The sequence below is a fragment of the Stegostoma tigrinum genome, chromosome 8, assembly GCF_030684315.1.
Source record: "Stegostoma tigrinum isolate sSteTig4 chromosome 8, sSteTig4.hap1, whole genome shotgun sequence".
In the NCBI taxonomy this organism is placed as follows: Eukaryota; Metazoa; Chordata; class Chondrichthyes; order Orectolobiformes; family Stegostomatidae; genus Stegostoma; species Stegostoma tigrinum.
This window is the reverse complement of record NC_081361.1, coordinates 41956104-41976761: the sequence shown is the minus strand read 5'-3', so window position 1 is coordinate 41976761 and position 20658 is coordinate 41956104. Positions and strand designations below refer to the sequence as shown.

The window sequence follows — 20658 nt, the reverse complement described above, 5'->3', positions numbered from 1 at the left end:
ACGTAAGAAAATGGTCTGACAAGTCATCAAATCGAGAGGAAACAAAAGCATATCCAAGGGTTGCAGTAGCAGGTGAGCTAAGACAGCAGCTGAAATGAGTAATCAGCAGATGCACTGATGCAGGGACAGAAATGGGAAATGTTACAGAAGAAAATGTGGGCAGACACGTGAATGTGATCTTCTTTCAATACAGAAAAAGCAAATCTGTGCAATATCCATAAATCTAATTTACATCAAGGCTGAGTGCAAAGGCTTTATTTCAAAATTTCTTAATTTGTCTCTTTCATCAATGAGTTGCTGCAAAAAAGGACTCCACCAAAGTAGCAATGTTAGTAATCCTTTGGTTTGTCTTCCCACAGATTTACTTTTCGTATGATGGTCATATCCCATTTCAGCCTCTCAATTTGAATCCCTTGTTATTTCTGAACTTTTCAAACCAGCTTTTCAGGTCTGTGAGACTACTTTGTTATTAACTCTCTGACTCTATTGACATTTGTCTCGTTATCGATCCTTTCAATTTTTACTGCAGGCAACAGTACAGAGGACCAGTTCTGTCACATCACGGCACTGCTAATGTGTGGTTGAGAGTAACAGGGTTGGGATTCAATTGCCTTTCTGGTTAAAATAGACTTGGGGTCTGCCTCTTGATCCCACCTGTTGTGAAAGTAATGGTGTAACCCACTATTCTGTGACTCAAAAACATCTAAAAATATTCATGAAGAAGGACATCACAACAGGACAAGGTGCTTAGCAGTAAAATAAATACCATATCATTTGTACACTATTAAATAATCACTTCTCTAACTTTCTCAGCTTTTCCTCATTTTTATACCCTAAGCTTTAAAACAGTATAAAAAGAGTTATCCAGAATGCACATTACTACATCAACTATTTTTTCACTTTTGCCTTTTAAATGCAGCACTAGAATCCTGAAAATTGGACACGGGAGATGAATGAATGTTCATTTCAAAACTCTGAACCTAGCTACTCGTAATTTTAGTTGTCTGTTTTGCTAAAGGCTAGTCTCAATTTTCATTTGTGAGCAGTCAACTTTCTTGAGGCCATACAACTGGACTCAATCACAGGCTATAAAGTGGCACAGATCTAGTAGATAAACAGTCCAGAAAAATGAGGAATTTCAATACAAAATCCTCTTCAAGCATTGCCAAACTCAGAATTATCTCTAAATAACTCTTAAGACTTCAGTTTTATACTGCAGTGGTGTAATATGTTTCAGTTGGACAATAAGAGCACATGCATATCCATTGTAGATCAATTTAAAGTTAATACATCAAATGGAGGAATGACAACAAGTGAAATTGTTAGCAACTTCAGAATAAATTAATATTGGTAGAATTGATAATAGGTTTGGGAATAGCACAGCAGTCCATGTGCCTGTTATCAATTTGCAAAGTGCAGGGGTATTATTCCCTTTAGCTCCCCACATTTCCATTTGACCTCTAATAGCATGGCTGGCAGTGCGTGTATCAAATTGTACAATTCATGTCAGATTGCATCTTTGTCTTTCAGTATGATATACACTTTATGATGGAATATAAATTAAAATACTGTGCTGCTCCTTGCATCCCTACAACATCATTGGCTCATTGCACTCTTGCTAATATTACTCACTTGCCAGGATTTCAAAACTGGAACTTCTTACTTGCTTCAATCTTCCCTTCGTGGACAAACAGCACAATTTTTAAAAAACAAAATCTTGCGAAGGCTGAATTATTACTTGAAGTTTCTTCTAACTACTACCTCTTTTACTAATCTGGCTCATTTTCTTGCACTTCCTTCTCCAATATGACAATATAAATTCAACGTAAGTAGCCAAAAACATAATACAGGCTGATTTTCTAGTCCAATACTGTGAGAAACTGCATAGTTCAGTGGGTTATCATGATGAACCAAGATTTGTACTTGTGGTGTAATGGAGTTAATAGCATAACTTTAAGAGATCATTAAATAATGATGATCTAAAGTCACATCATGAGAGAGTCTGGCAAGAGATCTCATGGAGGAGACAATTTCGGCTAACGCAGAACACAAACTGTAAGGAGAAAGTCTGCAAATGAAAATGGACTTCATTAGAGCTATTAGCAAGTCAGCCGGGGTCCTCACACCCTTGCAAGAAGTGAAAACAGTTTTGACAATTATAGTGGTTTAGATGGACACTAATGATCCCATGGCAATGTATAAAGGGAGGCACTTGCTTCATTTTCTGGCTGTTAATTTGTTTTGAGGGCCACTATTAAAACTGTCGATCGTGCTCTTCTCATCCTGCAATTTGATGCACTGTTTAACCATAAGCATTTACGTAGATCACATAAATTTTCCTTGTGTTCTGAACAACTTTGTCCTCAATCAATTCAACCATTAATTTCATTATGTTTTTCAAGTTAAGATTTGAAAATATGCATTTTCTCTTGATTTACCTAGGCCTTTCAAGTTGTAAAGGCAACTTCTAATTTTGTTTTGAAAATGTAGAAGATATTCCAGAAATGTGGCATGAGCACTGGTGTGTCTCATAAGTGCTCCTGATGGTGGCTAAGTATAAAATATTCAAATGTTTATGTTAAAGAGAAACAAAATATTGACTTGTTACTACTTACAAAAACAAAGACAGACATATCTTTAAAAATTGAATCTTCTTCTTAAAAGAAAGCAAACCATGGTAACTTGGTTACATGTTGAAGACAAGCAAATCTGTATAATATGGGATGTCAAGACTGCCAAAAGCAATCACTGAATTTTGAACAAATGTTTTACAATATTTTCCATTTCATTTCTTGTCAGTTTACATTCAGTGAAAATGCAAGGAAACTCTCAAAAGATTCCTACTAAGATGATTACATAACTCATTTTTCTTGACTTTCTGCTGAGTCATATATTCCACCTCCTGCCAATGAAGCTTCATCACTAGCTGGCAGTGCTGGAGTACAAATTGAGGTGAATACTTCTCCCATTGCTATCCTCCAAATAGCTTCTTGCCAATCCTGCTCCTCATCATCTATCTATGACCTTGCATTTTAACTTGCTATTGCGGTATGTAGGAAACATATATAGAATACCATCTAACATATGTAATTTAACATCTGATTTTAATTAACTTATCTTTATTCTCACTATCAACTTCAATTTCAAGTGTCCAATTTCAAGATAGCCACATAGCCATGGTTATAGCACAAGAAGCCATTTGGTCCTAAATCTCCATGCTGGCTCTCCAAATGGGCAACTTGCCTAGTGCCATAACCCCACATACTCACCATAACAAAGTGTGAAGCTGGATGAACACAGCAGGCCAAGCAGCATCTCAGGAGCACAAAAGCTGGCGTTTTGAGCCTAGACCCTTCATCAGAGAGGGGGATGGGGAGAGGGTTCTGAAATAAACAGGGACTAAGGGGGAGGTGAACCAAACATGGATAGAGGAGAAGATAGGTGGAGAGGAGAGTATAGGTGGGGAGGTGGGGAGGGCTTAGGTCAGTCCAGGGAGTACGGACAGGTCAAGGAGGCGGGATGAGGTTAGTAGGTGGGAAATGGGAGTGCGGCTTGAGGTGGGAGGAGGGGATAGGCGAGAGGAAGAACAGGTTAGCGAGGCGGGGACGAGCTGGGCTGGTTTTGGGGGAAGGGAGATTTTGAAGCTTGTGAAGTCCACATTGACACCATTGGGCTGCAGGGTTCCCAAGCGGAATACGAGTTGCTGTTCCTGCAACCTTCGGGTGGCATCATTGTGGCACTGCAGGAGGCCCAGGACGGACATGTCGTCTAAGGAATGGGAGGGGGAGTTAAATGGTTCGTGACTGGGAGGTGCAGTTGTATTCACTGTACCCGTTGTGGCTTTCTCTACATTGGGGAAACTAAGCAGAGGCTTGGGGACCGCTTTGAAGAACACCTCCGCTCGGTTCGCAATAAACAACTGCACCTCCCAGGTGGGAGGGACGACTGGTAGTAGTTTAACTTTGAGAAGGAGAATTTTTAATGGCAACCTCAGCTGGTGCAGGAATTGAACCCACACTGTTGGCATTCGCAAACCAGCCATCCAGCCAACATGCATGAACTAATTAGAACCCTCACTCTTACAATTTTCAACTTGATCAGCTTGTTAAATGAGGTCCAACATGTCTTTCAAGAGAATTTAAAAAACTTCATAACTATTGCTAAAAGGCTTCATTGGCCATTAAGTCATGTAGTAATACTGAACTTTATGTTTTTCTTGTTAGGAAACTAGGCGAGTTGCCTTGGACATTCCACATTTTTTTTCTGAAGTTTGCTTAGAATATTTTTTAACTTCTACCTTCACTCCTATGTGTATATCCCCTTTCGTTTATTTCAGTATCTGCAAAATCTAAAAGCAAAACGAAGTGAAGGGATTCAAAAGTTTTTAATCATGGGAATTCTTTAATGCAATTGGCTGCTTAACCTGCTCGAGGACATCACTTCTGCTGCATATGTTGAGACCCTCTGCACCTGGCTATAGAAGTTGAAAGATTTTATTTTTCTGTGCCAGTATAAGTCAAGTTTTCGCCCTCGGTTGTTAAGCACCAACATGTGGCTCTCTACAGGTAGCTTGGAGCGAGCCAGGAGTCAAAATCTTGCAAGTCCCTACGCTCAGTCAGCAGAGTTGGTGCAGGAATGATCTAGTAGGGAAGGAAATTTAATTTTCCCAGGGCTTCCTGTTAAGAAGTGGGTGGTCCTGTCATTCTGAGAATCTTGTAGACTTTTCAAAGCCTAATATGTATAACCACAGCAGAGGTAGATACAGGAGAGGTGTCCCCTTTTGACTGTGTCTTTAAGTTGGTCCACCGGCCAAGTTGTCAGATTCACCATGCCCAGACCATTTTTTAAAGGATAAATTGAATTGCCTTGATTAAAAAAAAACTAAACAAGTGTATAATATTTTTCACAAACTGGTTCTGGATGGGCGGAATACATTTTTTAAAAAAAACTTTCGAACATGGCGCCCGCGCGCTCAGCAAGGAGACGGCTGCTCCTCGAGCGCTGACGTCGGCGGGTGGCATCCCATCCCCCACTCCATGGCCTGCAACAGGTGAGACAGGACTGGAGGTGAGTATTAGTACCAACGTTGGTCTCAAAGCTTCCACACTCAAAATTAACCACGCATAATACGAAAAGTGTGTAAAAAAAGCATTGAGTAGCAATTTTAATACACCATACCTATACTAACAGATTAATCACACAAAAATGAAGGCAACTAGCATTAATCGGAAATAACTGTGGAGTAGAATACATTATTTTGTGTATAAATGGTTGGGGTATAATAATAGAGTCGACTAAATCCATGTGTGGTCCCTTGGGCATGCTGCAAGTTGGATCACTGAAACCTCAGCCCACAAATAATACCGATGAAGGATATTTTGCACATATGGTTCCGTATAAAATATGTTTGTAAAATGTATTTTCCGCAATATTTGCAAACATATGTTGGCCTGCAGTGAGGTCCAAAACAACAGCTCAGCATGTCTTTTAGGCATAGATGACAACAAATGTAATTCCATTAACGTGCTTTTAATTGTTCTTTCAACAAAAATATATAAAAATGTAAAATGCCATGAATACTCAAAACTCCTTACATTATGTACATTATGTTGACGCAAACATTTTTGTACAAAAAAGGATCTGCTAGCTTTAAGAGACTGGGGATAGTTGGATTTAAAATTAGCAAGTAACACATTCTTTACAAACCTATACCCATGATATTTTACATTGTCCTTAGCAAGAAAAACAAGTTATGAACAACAGTTACAAAATAGGGTGCTTTTTTGCACATCTGGATGCCTGAAGCATGAGTATCAAAAGTGCACAGCAACAGTATATTTCAAAGTATTCAGTTACCAAAGCACTGCAAATGATGGAAATGAGGCAGAAGATCCTAGAAATGCTCAGCAAGCCAGTGTTCCATCTTCTGGTTTTTCTCAGGTTATGTGGGTTCAACACAACGCTGGTTAATGACCTTTATATGGACCTTTTTCTTTGGACTTAGTGGGTGGATATACAGCTGAATGTTCTTTCTGCCATCCTCCCTGTTTATCCAGGCTGGGAGCCGACGTCAAAACACACTAGCTTGCCTGCACCAGTGGCTAGTTTCCTTTGCAGCCAACATATACTGGCATGGGACATGAATTCAATGCCTTCCAACTCAGAGGCAGGGAGCTACCAATTGTGTAGCTCCCGGTCATTGCACAGCAAGTTGGTCACTTGATTTAAAAAAAACTGAGTTATATAGCACCTTTGATCTAGTAAAACACCCAAAGCACTTCACAGAGAATATTTGGGGAAAAGCCAAAGGTGTAGTGATGAGGTATAACTAAAAAGATGGACGTTAACAGTGTCTTTAAGAGACAGTAATGGAAGAAGCAATTGGAATTATGGCTGCACACATTGAGAAGTAAATTAGCTTTGAGATTACGTTTGACCTGCTGTACATTTCCAACATTTTCTGATTTTAAAGTATTGTAACTTATGCTTAAGTAAAAGAAAGGTATAATTTAAAAAAAGGAATGTTCCAATTTCAGTAGAAAACAAGGTTGAATCATGGTGCTGCAATACTACACGTATTGGTCTCAATCCAAAATGGAATAGTGGAAATGTGAAGATAAGGACACATTTGGAGTTTTTCCTCCTGATAGTTGAGGATTGAAAGTTTTTGGATAAACTGCTCCTTGAATGGGTCGGGCTAGTATTCTTAGTGGATAAATTACATGTCATTAGACTAAATAATTTTTCTCCTTTAATTGTTTTAGTATTCTTAATGTTGTTACAATTTCACCATTCATTAGTACAAAACATGTAAAAATGCATTTTTTGTTCCTCTTCTTTATTTCAATTTTGAACATGGGATAAAATTAACAATTTTAATGTGGTTCTTAGATGATATGTTAAAAATGATCGGTTGGCTCCAACTACTTGCTGATGAACTGAAAAAAGTTTGCTGCTGTTGAGGCTTAAAATCACAATGACAGCAGAGCTGATTTATCTGATATGCACAGGGTTAACACTTATGAGCATGATATAATAGACATGCACAGTGATGTGCTTATACACACAATATCTAGCTATCATTTCATTTTGGATGTTGAGCAATGGAGTTAGTAAATAATCTATGGATGTTGGAATGTAATAAGATACATTGAATAATTCAGAATAATTGTTTAATATTCAGTCTTTGTAATTAACTCAAGCAAAGATGTGCCAAGCAGTTTTTAATCCAGTCAGGAACACACAGAAGAATAAGACTGATTTCAGGTCTCTGTGTAGATAGAGGACAGCTGACTTACAAAACGGTCAATAGTATTGACCTGGAAGAGTCCATTGTCTTCTAACTCATTACGCAATGTTTCTCCAAATGTACCTTGAGCTTCTGGGACAATATCAAAACCTGTGGAAAGAATTCCATAAGTATTTTCTTAAGGTTTTGTAACACAAGTTAACAGTAATTTTGCCAACTTTCACTCAAAGCACAGAGCCTGATAGGTTATAGGGTAGATCTAAGACAGAAATAAGTCAGAAATGAAAATCAAGTAGAGGTGTGCTTGATAATGGCTTCAGAGATAGTAGGAACTGCAGATGCTGGAGAATCTGAGATAACAAGGTGTAGAGCTGGATGAACACAGCAGGCCAAGCAGCATCAGAAGAGCAGGATGCTGCTTGGCCTGCTGTGTTCATCCAGCTCTACACTTTGTTATCTCGTGCTAGGTAATGTTAGTTCACAAAGGAAGATGCAGCTAAAAGGCTGATTGATTTCTGATCTCTGTGTCAAAATGGGATAGCTGATTTAGGCAATTGCCAAATGTATTAACCTGGCAGAGTCCATTGTCAGGTGTTAATTTTTATTATTGTTAGTCAAAATAGAAAACAAATTTGAAAGGTTAAAATTACCTTACAACTGTTATTTTGTTAAATTCATGACCTGAAATGCTTTTTGAGAATAATTTTTGTAGAGAAACCAAGTTAAGCAAAGTAAAGCTATAAAACACCCACTAACTACAAACATGACTTTGTCCAATTCAAACAATATAATGTGTTTTTAAAAAGGGTATTTAATTAAACTTGGCATGTCATAAATTTGCTACAGTTAATAGGGAGAGTAATTCACTTCAGTGAATGTTTCAATTCAGAGATAATATCTTGGCAAGGTCAAAATTACTACTTTTCTGCAATTAGAATCATGCCTAAAATAATCTGCAAAACAGTATCTACATGGATTCTGTTTACTTCGAACTAGACCCTAGAAGAAAAACAATAAATTTCTTTATCACACCATCAAATGGGAGATTTTTGAATATGTACTGTTTGTGTAATGAAATTTACCCAGCATCCAAACAAGTTCTATTTTAAGGACAGCCAATACATATTAACATTTGTTTGCCTAAATTTCTGGGGTCTTGGGTCCAGGGAGCACGTTTTCTTGTGTACAATATATAATTATGTGTGTGTATTTTAAATAATTTATTCTGTCTCTAACTTTCTGAATATTATTCTGTTTTGTTTGTTTGCAATGAGCACTATTTCTGCTAATGGAAACTAAAGTAACAGGGAAGAACAACAGGCATACGTCTTTTCCTCTTTGGAGTGACAGGAGGAACACAGCACCATGCTTTGTGACAATTCTTCTGAATCACAAACTGATTATGCCCACAGCCCCAACAGTGGAAAAGATGAAAGTTAGCCTTAATTGTGTTGTATCAGTCTCAGGGAATTATCCAACAATACATCTCACCAATACCAGCCATGATTCTCAATGGAACCATCAAAATAAATCAATCAAAGAATAATTTACACTCAAATGTGACCAAATTTCTAGTTGATTTACTTAGAAAGTAACTGAGAAAATTGATTGTTTGGGCCTTAACTTTTTCTCTCAAGGCCGGAAATACGAGACAAGCAAATTCTTGACATTCACCTGGGTTGTGGGGAGGGGTTTGGGTAGGTTGGCAGCACATGATAAGTTTTGAGGCAGCAGTTACAGAATGGAGTTTGGTCCTTTACCACCAGGTGCATATTGAAGGTGGTCACAGAGATTACCATGACCCTGGCCAGGCAGTTTAAAAGGCGTGCCTCAGTTTTCTGGGACTTGACACCACTTGTTTCCTTAAACATTTTTTCATCTAGCTTCAAACCTCATATCCCCTACCTTTTCCCCATCTATGACAACCCAGGCTCTGCTAATCATTCCCAACTGTTAGTCATACCTTCCTTGCCAACTTGTCCCATCACATCTCATTGTCTCTATATCAAGCTAGTGCCAATGCATGACACTCATGCCATCCACTCTCATAACCCCTTACAGTCTTTATACCAACTTGGTGTCAACTGATGCCTCACACTCACCACTCAAGGTCCATATACTTGCCAAGACAACTCATCCAGTGTTCACCAGGGGCAGACCTAAGGAGCTGACTTGGATGAAATGAAGTTTTCAATCTCATTTGCAAAATTTGTTACATAAAATCCCATTCAAAAATGTTCATTCAATAGATTTAATTCCCAACATGAGGGCTTATTCCCTTATAAAATCATATTTATATTCATAACGCTCATCAAATGTGGCTAATCCTTTAATAACATTGAACAATCAGTCAATCTTTGAACCTACAAAGGCCCACTATGATAATGATATGTTGTGGAAAGTGACCGATCATGAATAGTAAAGTTGCCACAGCTCAGAGAAACATAGGGCTATTTATCCTGTTTAGAGAGAGATGACTGGTGGTGGTTTAACCTGAGAATCACCACATTGCAGGTAAGGGGATAAATTGAGAAGGAATGACCTTCATGGTGACCTCAGCTTGTGTGAAAATTGAACCTGTGGTGTTGGCATCACTCTGCATTACAAACCAGCCATCCAGATATGAATAAATATAACACTTAGGATTATTTCAACAAAGAGCTATTAAAACTGCTCATACTGATTTTTTTTCAATCTTCAGACACATGCAAGCAGTTTTTCTCCCCCAGTTATTCAAGATTTTACAGCTTGAGTTTCTTCAACTCTCTCAGACACAGGCAGGAAAATTTGAAATTTCTAAAGGGCTGGTCACCTGAATAACATGATACTTCTACAGACCTTATCCATTCTTTGCATACATTTCTTCCTAAGTGCTATGCCTTAAAGCAGGTCCAACAGTGCCACAATATTCACCGTGGCAGGGCAAGAAATCAGGACCTGAATCCACCTTACCAGAATGAGGATCAAATGTTGTTGTTTGGTCCTTGGCACCTAACTGAATCACACTGACTGTCCATAAGACATAGGAGTGGAAGTAAGGTCATTCGGCCCATCAAGTCCACTCCGCCATTTAAATCATGACTGATGGGCATTTCAACAACACTTCCCTGCACTCTCCCCGTAGCCCTTGATTCCTTCTGAGACTGTCCAGCTAGCTAAACCAACTGCACCCCCACCCCTCCCCCAAATTATCTAAAGTGCCGTCTCACCATACATTTTCACATTCATGCTATAGCATGAAGCTATGGATAATGATGATACAGGCTCCAATTCCTTTCCATCACATGTTTGACCAAGAATCTCCTCTGCTTTTACTATTTGTAATTGGTTTACGTCAGAAATATCTATAAATTGGTATTCCTCATTTTTGTTAGTTTGGCTGATTCAAGAATGTTCCTTCATTGAATATCAAGTGGTGGAGTGGGATATGAACCTGAAGCTTCAATCTCAGAGGTGGACATGGTAACATTACATCGCAAGATCTCCTTCACAAGCATTTGTGACTTATTTAAAGATTCATAATTCCCACCTGTGGGTTAAGGCCCTGTTCCAGCAAAACTGGGGTCTCTTTGAGCTCAGCACTGAGTTCAAAGAGCCATGCTGGATTTGAGTTTCTCGCACATGGGAGTCACATTCCTCCCTACCAGAACAAATAGGATCTGTCAGTAAAGACAGTGAGAATTCCTATTTCTGGGTCCTGACAGCTAGAATCTCCACAACTCTGCAAAAATCCCCCTCTAGTCTTAGAATGTAAAGGGACCTGTAATATTGATGAAACTCTATCTCAGATATTTCCTTGGTTCAGTGTCAGAAACTATTTTTGTGGATTCCCACTCAGTACAACCTGGAATATGTTGTTATCTGATTAACATACATGCAACTGTAGCAGATCAGTCATCAAAAGTTCTACAGAGGATGCCATTATCCCTCACCCTGCACTCATCTCTGACACATCTAGACACCTACATCAGACTCCTGCTTGTTGACTACAACTCCACCTTCAACACTATTATCCCCTCCAGACCGATCACACCTTGGTCTCTGCTCTACCCTCTGTAATTGGATCCTCAGCTTTCTGACCAAAAGGCTGCAATCTGTGAGGACAAGTAACTGCATCTCCTCCACAATAACACTCAACACTGGAGCCCACCAAGGATGTGTCTTCAACCTCCTACTGTAATCCCTGTACACCTGCAACTTTTCTGCCAAATTCCGAATGAATGCCATCTACAAGTTCACTGATGACACCACCATAATGGGACTGATATCTAACAACGACAAGTCAAAATACAGAAGGGAGATAGAGGGCTTGGTGATGTGGCCCAATGAAAACAATTTATCTCTCAACATTGGCTAAACTAACAAATTGATCATCATCTTCAGAAAGAAAGGAGGAGCATATGCCCTCATCTACATCAACGGAACTCAGGTTGAGAGGGTGAAGAGCCTCAGTTACCTCAGAGTAATGATAACCCCTGTAGTGCTCGAAAACAAAACTTTTCATTGATTTTATTTTCATGTGTACTGAAATACAATCAATCAAATAGATACTTCTGTCATGTATTTGACTTTCTAAGTTGTCATGTGATTTCTAGGACTTCAGAAAAGTGTAACAAATACAATCAACCTGTGGCTTAGGCTGTAAACTGTGAAGAAGACGCAATAAACAATTAACAGCAAAATGATAAGCAATAAATTTGTATTACCAACCATCTGTTGTTACCAAAAGCATCAATTACAAAGGTCCTGCTTAAAACATATTAAGCATGTTTGCCATTTTGTGTAGCTCCATTAAGTACTTGCTGATTTAAGAGCAGCGTTTCAAGCAGCTTCAATTGAGTGAAGTTATCCAAAGTGTCCACTTCCTTACTGTCTCCTTTAGATGTTAACCGTGCAAACAGATGATTGAAACTCCATGACATGTCCATTAACTGTTTGCTGTTGCGTGCAAAAGAATACAAGTTCCACATGTCCAAGTCTGTTAGTTTCCCAGCATTTGGAAAGTGGAGACTTCAAGCAGCTTTGGGAATAATTTAGATTTACCGTTCACTATTTATAGCTGGCCGATCACTTTAGTACAAATAGTTGGAATGTAATTTTACTATTCATCTTCCTTAGAATGTAGAAATGAAAACAATCACACTGTTGCACTAACGCTCACAATAAAACCAGACCTGAGCACAGCTCTTGGCCATTTCCTTACATGGTAGTTCACCACTAAGTTTTCATGAGTCCCTGCCTATGTCTCTCTCTGGAAAGTTCACTGAGGCTAGTTAAATGACTTAAAGATACCTTGATAACTCAGGAAATTGGAAAGGAACATCAATTTTGTCGAAAACCAGAATACAGCCGCTACAATGGCATACAGAGGCTCGTCTCAGACAGAGACAGACAGGTCTGCAGACCCATCCCTGGGTCTGCTTTATTTATTTTTATATCCAGAAGTGCTATCACACACATAAAGGGGGGGCGCTGGCCTAGTGGTATTATCGCTGGACTGTTAATCCAGAGACCCAGACAATGTTCTGGAGACCTGGATTGGAATCCCGCCATGGCAGATGGTAGAATTTGAATTTGATAAATATCTGGAATTAACAATCCAATGTTGACCGTAAATCCATTGTCGATTGTTGGAAAAAACCCACTTGATCCACTAATGTCCTTTAGGGAAGGAACCTGCCATCCTTACCTGGCCTGGCCTGGCCTACATGTGACTCCAGACCCACAGCAATGTGGTTGACTCTTAACTGCCCTCTGGGCAATTAAAGATGGGCAATAAATGCTGCCTGGCCAGAGACAGCCCTGTCCCATGAATGAATGAAGGGAAAAAAAACACAACTGAATAGGTTTTCCAAATTACCAGGATTTTTTTTTTAGTTCTTACTGCCAACCATCACCAGTAAATCGATTAAATATTTGCTGGGTCTGCTTTTTTAAAATATATATTGGGTCTGGTTTATGATATTTTCTACTTAATTGTTCAGAGCCTGTGGGTCTGTTTTTTTTCACATATCCAGAAGTGCTTTTACACACAGCTGAACTTTCCCAATACCAAATCACCATTACGTTTTTCTGTTTTTAATGTTTAACTATTATCAGTAAATCACCTGTATAGCTAATTAGATATTTACATGGGCCTCCTTGTTTTTATGTCCAGAATTGCTATCACACATAACCAAATGGCTTGTTCCCCATCACCAAAATCACCATGACTTTTAATATGCAAACTTAAGTGGCCTTTCCACCATGGAAATTATCATGGCTTTTACTTTTAACTTTTTAACCACCACTGGCACAACACCCACGTAGCCAATTGAATATTTATATGCAATGCTCATTATTGACGATGCAAACCATCAAAAGTGAAGTGAAGGGGAGGGGTATGGATTGAGTCTGCTTTATTAATTTGTTTTTTTTTATTTATCCTATTTTCCAATCAGCCAGTTCAGAGATGTTATTACACATCTCACAAAGCAGGTGGAACTTGAACCCAGCATTCTCAGTCCAGGGGTGGGGTCACGACCACTGTGCCACAAGAGGGCCATGAACCTCCCAGTCTATTTTTTAAAAGTATTTTTCTAATCAGTCTGTTCAGAGATATGATGACACACCTCTGGAGCAGGTGGACTTTGAACCTAGGCCTCTTGGTCCATGGGTAGGGACAGTACCACTGCACCATGAGAGAGACCCCAACCTCCTTGTACACAAAGGGCTAAGGTGAATGCAGCTGAGCAGGCTAATACTTGTTACCTGGGGAACACCTACTCATTGAACTCCACAAGGTGATAAATTAGTAATTCCCTAGGGCTTTGGTGGGAATATCACAGATACTTATGAAAAGGAATTCCATTTGGTTCTTGTTAATTCATGCACCCAAAACAAACTCACACATACAAACATATTTACTAAATTGAAGTAGGAATTGCTGTTCAGCTCCTTAATGTCAGCTCTACCACTTGATAAAATCATGGTTGATCTGATTATAGCTCCAGTGCTCTGTGGGAAAAAGAAAGTTCCAAAGGCACTGAACCCAGAGAGCGAACAATTATTTCTTATATGTCTTAAATAGGAGCCTCTTTATTTCTAAGCTATATCTCATTGTTCTGGTCTCTCCCCCTCAAGAGAAAACATACTTCCAGTTTCCCCCTGCCAAGTCCACACAGGAGTTTTTTTATTGATTTCAGTAAAATAACCTCTCATTCTGCTAAACTCCAGTGGATACAGACCCAACTTGTCCAACATCTCCTCATAAGATAAAATATCTTACCACATCTCAAGTATCAGTTGAGTGAACCTTCTCTGAACTGCTTCAAAAACTTTTAAATTTTTTTCAAATAAGGACTAATAAATAATAGTGACAAACATTTTTTAAATGTATATGTACTCAAGATTTGGCCTCAGCAACACTCTAAAGATCTGTAACAAAACTTACCTACTTTTATATTTCATTCACCTTGCAATTAATAACATTCCAATTACCTTCCTAGTCAGAGATAGTAAGAACTGCCGATGTTGGAGTCAGAGATAACACAATATGGAGCTGGAGGAACACAGCAGGCCAGGCAGCATCAGAAGAGTGGGAAAATTCTGAAGAAGGGTCCCGTCACAAAAAGTCAACTTTCATACTCCTCTGATGCTATCTGGCTGCTGTGTTCCTCCAGCTCCACACTGTGTTATCTTCCTTGTCACTTGCTGTACCTACATACTAACTAGTGTTTGGAGCAAGGGCTGGTTGGATTTCATTGACAATGAAATCCTTCATTGGGGTTGTTTACCTGGATCAGTCAGGGAACCCTGACTGATAAACAGGAGATTCAAAGAGCCTTCTCATTCTAGGATTGGCTCTGAGTCGCTGATCAGAGTTCATGAACTGTGCACATGTAAATAAGTTGTGACTTGGTGATGGGATACTGGCCTCTGTGCAGTTATTTCAGTGGTGACGAGAGAAAACAGTACACTCCTGAAGAAAATTTGCTTGTAAGAGTCATCTTTAAGTTGGGGCAAACATTTTTAGCATTATGCCTTAATTTGGGAAGCTTGTCTTATTTGATTCTGCCGTTGAACTCTGGGCCCAGTATATGGAAAAAGTGTGTTTTTTTTTCTGGGCAGATGACATTGGAGTAGATGGAAAGCAATGGTACCTGCAGCATTTTTGGTTATTAGGAGATTAACTTTCCATGAGGCACCAAATAGTAAAACCTTTCAAGATTTGATGGATTTATTTAATGAATATTACAACACCATGTCTCCTCTATTTCTGAGACACTATCAGTTTTATTCGGCTGTTCAAGAACCAGGGAAATCCGTATCAGGATTTTTGACAAGGTTAGGACAACTGACAGAGGCATGAGATGTTGGATTAACCCTGGATGAGCTGCTGAGAGATGGTTTGGTATGTGGGATTAATGATGTAAATATGCAAAAGTACCTATTAGCTGAAGACCAACTGGACTTCAAACAGGTACTACAACTGGCTTTATCATTAGAAAATGCAGCAAGTGGAGCATGTGAGCTAGAGGGCATCCTGATGGAAGAGGACACCCTTACCAATCCAACTGAACTTGGGGAACACCACTTGAGTTTTGGCAATGGCAGAACTTCACGCAAGGCATATCCTGAGCAGAGTGACCCCAGGTCAGCCCACAGCAAAACCCAAAACAAAGCCGAACATTGGCCAAATAGCTAAAATGTTCTTTAGGATCTGGGTTGGCAAGCCAATGTAGTCGGTACTGATATGCAGACTTGAGGCAAAGGAGACTGGAAGGCTTGGCTTGAGTAACAGAACTCATAGGCTTGTATCTAGCAGAGTGCACACCCTGTAAAGTCCAACAAAATGTGGGTTTGAATAATTAAACTGTTTAACAACATCTGAATCAGAACCAATCAAAATACATTTCTGGTTAAGTGGTCAACCAGTTTTCATGCAGGTCGGTACTGGCGCAGCTGTATCAGTGCTGGCAGAACCAGACTTTAACAAGATTCGCTTTAGACTCTAACCCTTACATTTGTGCAAGACCTCGGCCAGACTGAGATTGTGCATAAGAAACAGTTGCTGCAGTTACTACTAATTGTAGTAAAAGGTTTGGGGGCCAAGATTGGTGAGGTGGAATTAGCTGAGAAAGACTTGTGTTGATTGACTCAACATTTTTCAATTAGAAAATGTCCGCTTGAGTCAAGTCCTAATCAGATAGTCCAAAGTTTTTCAGGAACAAAAACAAAATTCAGTTCTCAGGAAGATCACTTGACCTGAAATGTTAACTCTGACTTCTCTCCACAGATTCTGCCAAACCTGCTGAGCTTTTCCAGCAATTTATGTTTTTGTTTCTGATTTACAGTATCCACAGTTCTTTCAGTTTTTCAGGAAGCAATTCCACGATTCTCCAAGGCCCGCTGAATGCCAATTGCCTTACAGGCAAAAGTCAAAACAGAAATCAGGAGGCTGGAAAGAAAAGGAACAATCAAAGCAGTGCAGTTTGCAGAATGGACAGCACTGGCCTATGAAGTCTGGTGACTCGGTTTGCCTTTGTGGGGAATTTAAGCATCAGCAGCTTCTCACACCTGGATAAATACCTTATCCCTCGTTTCGAGAACTTGTATGCAAAACTGGCGGGGGAAATGGCGATGCTGGCCTTCATGAAGCTGAACATGAACTATGCGTAGCTGCAACTGTGATTAGATGAGGGGTCCCAGAAGTATGCCCCAATGAATACCTGTAAGAGTTCATACCAATATACAAGACTGCCATTTGTGATATCTCAAGCCTGTACCCTTTTTCAGTGGACGATGGAGAACATTTTACAAGGTCTACCCCAGGTTGCCATTTATCTGGATGATGCACTAATAACAGGGAATACCAATAAAGCGCACTTAGAGAACTTGGACATAGTGCTTAAACATTTCTCCCAGATGGCCATACACCTTAGAAGGGAAAAATGATCATTCCAGGCACCCGTACTTGGGTTAGAGTTGACAAAATTGGGCGATGCCCATTGGAAGATAACGTGAGGGCCAAGCAAAGGTGCCCTGGCTCTCACATTGGTACCAGAGCTTATGTCTTTCCTTGGGCTGGTGAATTATTATGGGAAATTCGTATGTAATGTGGCCTCCATCTTGGCACCCTTACACTTCCTATTGATAAAAGATCAGCCTTGGAAATGGCCACATAGCAAAGAAGTAGCTTTAAGGGAAGTTAAAAACCAGCTATCCTCATCAAACGTGTTGGCCCAATATGATCCCAGGCAACATACAATGCCTCCCAGCATGGTACTTGGGTACTGTTAGCTTACTGTAGCCCAACTGAAAGGAACATCCAGTAGTGTATGCTTCCTGGACTTTGGCTTATGCTGAACGCCAATAAGCCTAGATAGAGAAGGAAAATTTGGCGATCATCTTTGGTGTTAGAAAGTTCCACCAATACCTTTTACAGACAAAAATTTATAATAGCAACAGACCACAAACCCCTGCCAGAGCTACTTAAAGAAGACAAGGCTATGCAACCCGTAGCTTCTGGTCGAATTTAGCAGCGGGCTCTCATTCTCAGTACATACAATTACAAGTGGAATACCATCCATGAGGCCAAGTGGCAAATGCAGATAACTCGAGCTACCTCCCACTGTCAAATACACCACTGGTTGGTGCCTCTCCTAGAAGGATCCTATCTGGTCTTAAACTTTCTGGACATCCTTCTGCTCTCTGCTGACAATATCCAAATGTGGACACAGAAAGATTCTGTATTGGCAAAGCTAAAATAGTGATGAGGGAAACAAAAGGGCCATCACAACCAGGATTGAAATCCTTCTGGACCTGGTAAGACCAGATCACCATAGAAGACAGCATATTGCTCAGGGGAACAAGAGAGATTTTCCCAAGCATAGGTCACTGCCTGATACTGCAAGTCCACAAGGGTCATCCAAGGGTTTCGAAAATGAAAACGTTGGTGAGGAGTTATGTCTGGTGGCCAGGATTGGATGCCAACATAGCTGCATCGGTGGGGCAGTGCCCAGAGCGGCAACAAGGACAAAAATTACACCAAGAGCATCCCACATTCATGGATTTGGCCAGGTAAACTATGGACTCAGTTACACGTTGACGCTGCCAGCCCTTTCATGACCTTAATATTCTTGGTCATTGTGGAGGCCCATTCAAAGTGGCTGGATGTGTGTAAAGTTCATTTGACCAACTCAGGGATGGAGATTGAAAAACTGCAACATGTGCGATACACAAACTCCCTGACGAATCGGTCATGGGCAATGGAACATCATTTACCAGCAGAGATTTTGAGTATTTTCTGAAGTCGAATGGCATTCGACATGTTTAGACAGCTCCACGCAGTCTGTCATCCAACGGTTTGGTGGGAAGAGTGGTTTAAACTTTGAAGGCAGGCTTAAAGATACAGCCTGCAGCTTCACTTGATACCAAGCTCTCTTGGTTCCTGTTTGTTTATAGGACCACCCCTTCCACATCTACAAGGATAACTCCAGCAGAGTTGCTGATAGGAAGAAGATTGCACCAGGTTAAATCTAGTATTTCCAGACCTGAGGGAGCGGGAAATGAAAGCAGTACCAAACCAATGTCAGCCATATACCCCTTCTAAGCAAGAGAGACAGTTTACTTCGGGGGTCAAAGTTTGGTTTTGAAACATGGAAATGGCCCTGCATGGGTACAGGGCGAGGTTGATGCAAGGTCAGGTCTCTGACATACAAAGGTCAGGTAGGTGAGGCAGTCCTGAACAAACATGTGGATTGCATGACAGCTACTACTTTGCAAACAGGACAGGAGCAAACCATACCTAGCCCTTTGGAATAGCCCGAAAGGCTGTCAGAAACTATGCGTCCTCCCCCTCTATCCAGTGTCAAAGAAAACTTGCAGTTCACAATGGATGTGCCATTACCACCCAAAGAAGAGGAGGAAAGTATCCCAAGACACTCTGGGTGCAAGAGACAGGCTACAGTCCAGTACACACCACCCATGTTTGAGTCAGAAGAACAGGACTTGGGGCAAAAACATAAGAGAAGAAGCTATAAGAAAAAGAATAGGCTTACATCCCGGACTTGGGTAGTGGGGTGTATGTAGTTGATTGGAATGAGGGAGAGCTGGTTCTCATTGACATTGAGTTCCTTCATTAGGGCTTTAACCTGGGCCAATCAGGCAGCCCTGGCTGACAGATATAAACAAGAGATTCAGAGAGTCTTCTCTTCTAGGGACTGCCTCTGAGCTGGTTGGTCAGAGCCTATGTACTATGCACATGTAAATAAAGTATATGATGTGGTGATGGGATAACCAGCCTCTGTGCAGTTATTTCACTAACATTTTGCAACTCATGCACCAGAGCCTCCAGATTACTCTGTACTTGAGTTATATAATTTCTCTCAATTTAAATAATATTCTTCCTGTGAAAGTTGACAAGTTCATATTTTCATGTTCTATTCCATTTGCCAACTTTTTCTGCCCAACCACTTAACCATCCATATACTTTTGCATACTCCGTATGTCCTTCTCACAACTTACTTTCCAAACTACCTCTGTATCACCAGAAAATTTAGCAATTCCACTGAGTCACATCATTGCTATTAATTATAAGCAATTGAGGCCCAGACATAATCTCTGTAGCACGCTCATACCCTTCAAACAAAAAAATTAATTTACAGCCACAGTCTGCCTCTTATTCAACCTAATATTTTATCTATCCCTTGACCTTCTTCATGAAGTATGTTTTTAAATGACTCCAGTATTTTTATTTGCCTCACTCAAGCCCATTATACGTAATGATCAGTCAAATCCCTACAGAAGAACTTCCTAATATCAGAACTGAAGCTACCTTTCCAATGAAAAGTCATCTCAACTTTAAGTGTTAAGTCTGTTTCTTTCTACTGTTGCGAGCTGCTGAGAATTTTCAGCATACAAACATTTTTGTCTTATTTCTAATTGTCAGCATCTGCAGTATTTTACTTTTGTTTTGCTCGTTACCTTTTGCTGGACTGAACTGTGATCCTTAGAATTCTTTGTGTGTCAGCCTAAATGCAGCCACTCAGCTTAATCCCACTTTTCTAGCATTTGGTCCAATGCCGTGTTGGTCACAGTACTTAAAGTTCATATCCAGACACCTTTTAAAAAAGGTTTCTGCCTCTACTACTCTGAGGCCATGAGATCCAGACTCTCCATCCCTGGTTGAATTTTTTTTTCCTAATCTGCCCTCTGATCTTTGCTAACAATAATTTTAAATGTATGCCTCCTAGTCAGTTTTTTTTTATTCAGTCGTGGGATGAGGACATGGCTGGCTGGCCGGCCAGCATTTTTTTGACCTCTCTGCTAAGGTATATAGGCCCTTCCCATTCACCCTATCTGGACCCTTCTCAATTTTGCACATATCCATCAAATTGCTTGTCCCTTCCTTTGTTCCAAAGAGAGTA

At 40.0% G+C, this 20658-nt stretch overlaps 1 protein-coding gene across 4 annotated transcripts in view; it reads right to left on the bottom strand.

Annotated features, from left to right (window-relative positions):
• Window positions 1-5529: 5529 nt before the first annotated feature.
• LOC125456066 (zinc finger protein GLIS1-like) overlaps window positions 5530-20658 on the bottom strand; it is a 372527-nt gene continuing 357398 nt past the window's right edge. For all 4 annotated transcript variants that reach the window (XM_048538732.1, XM_048538735.1, XM_048538734.1 and 1 more), the window contains one exon: window positions 5530-7399. In XM_048538732.1, coding sequence (XP_048394689.1) covers window positions 7263-7399 — 137 coding nt within the window. In that variant the 3' untranslated portion in view covers window positions 5530-7262. The remainder of the gene's footprint in view (window positions 7400-20658) is intronic.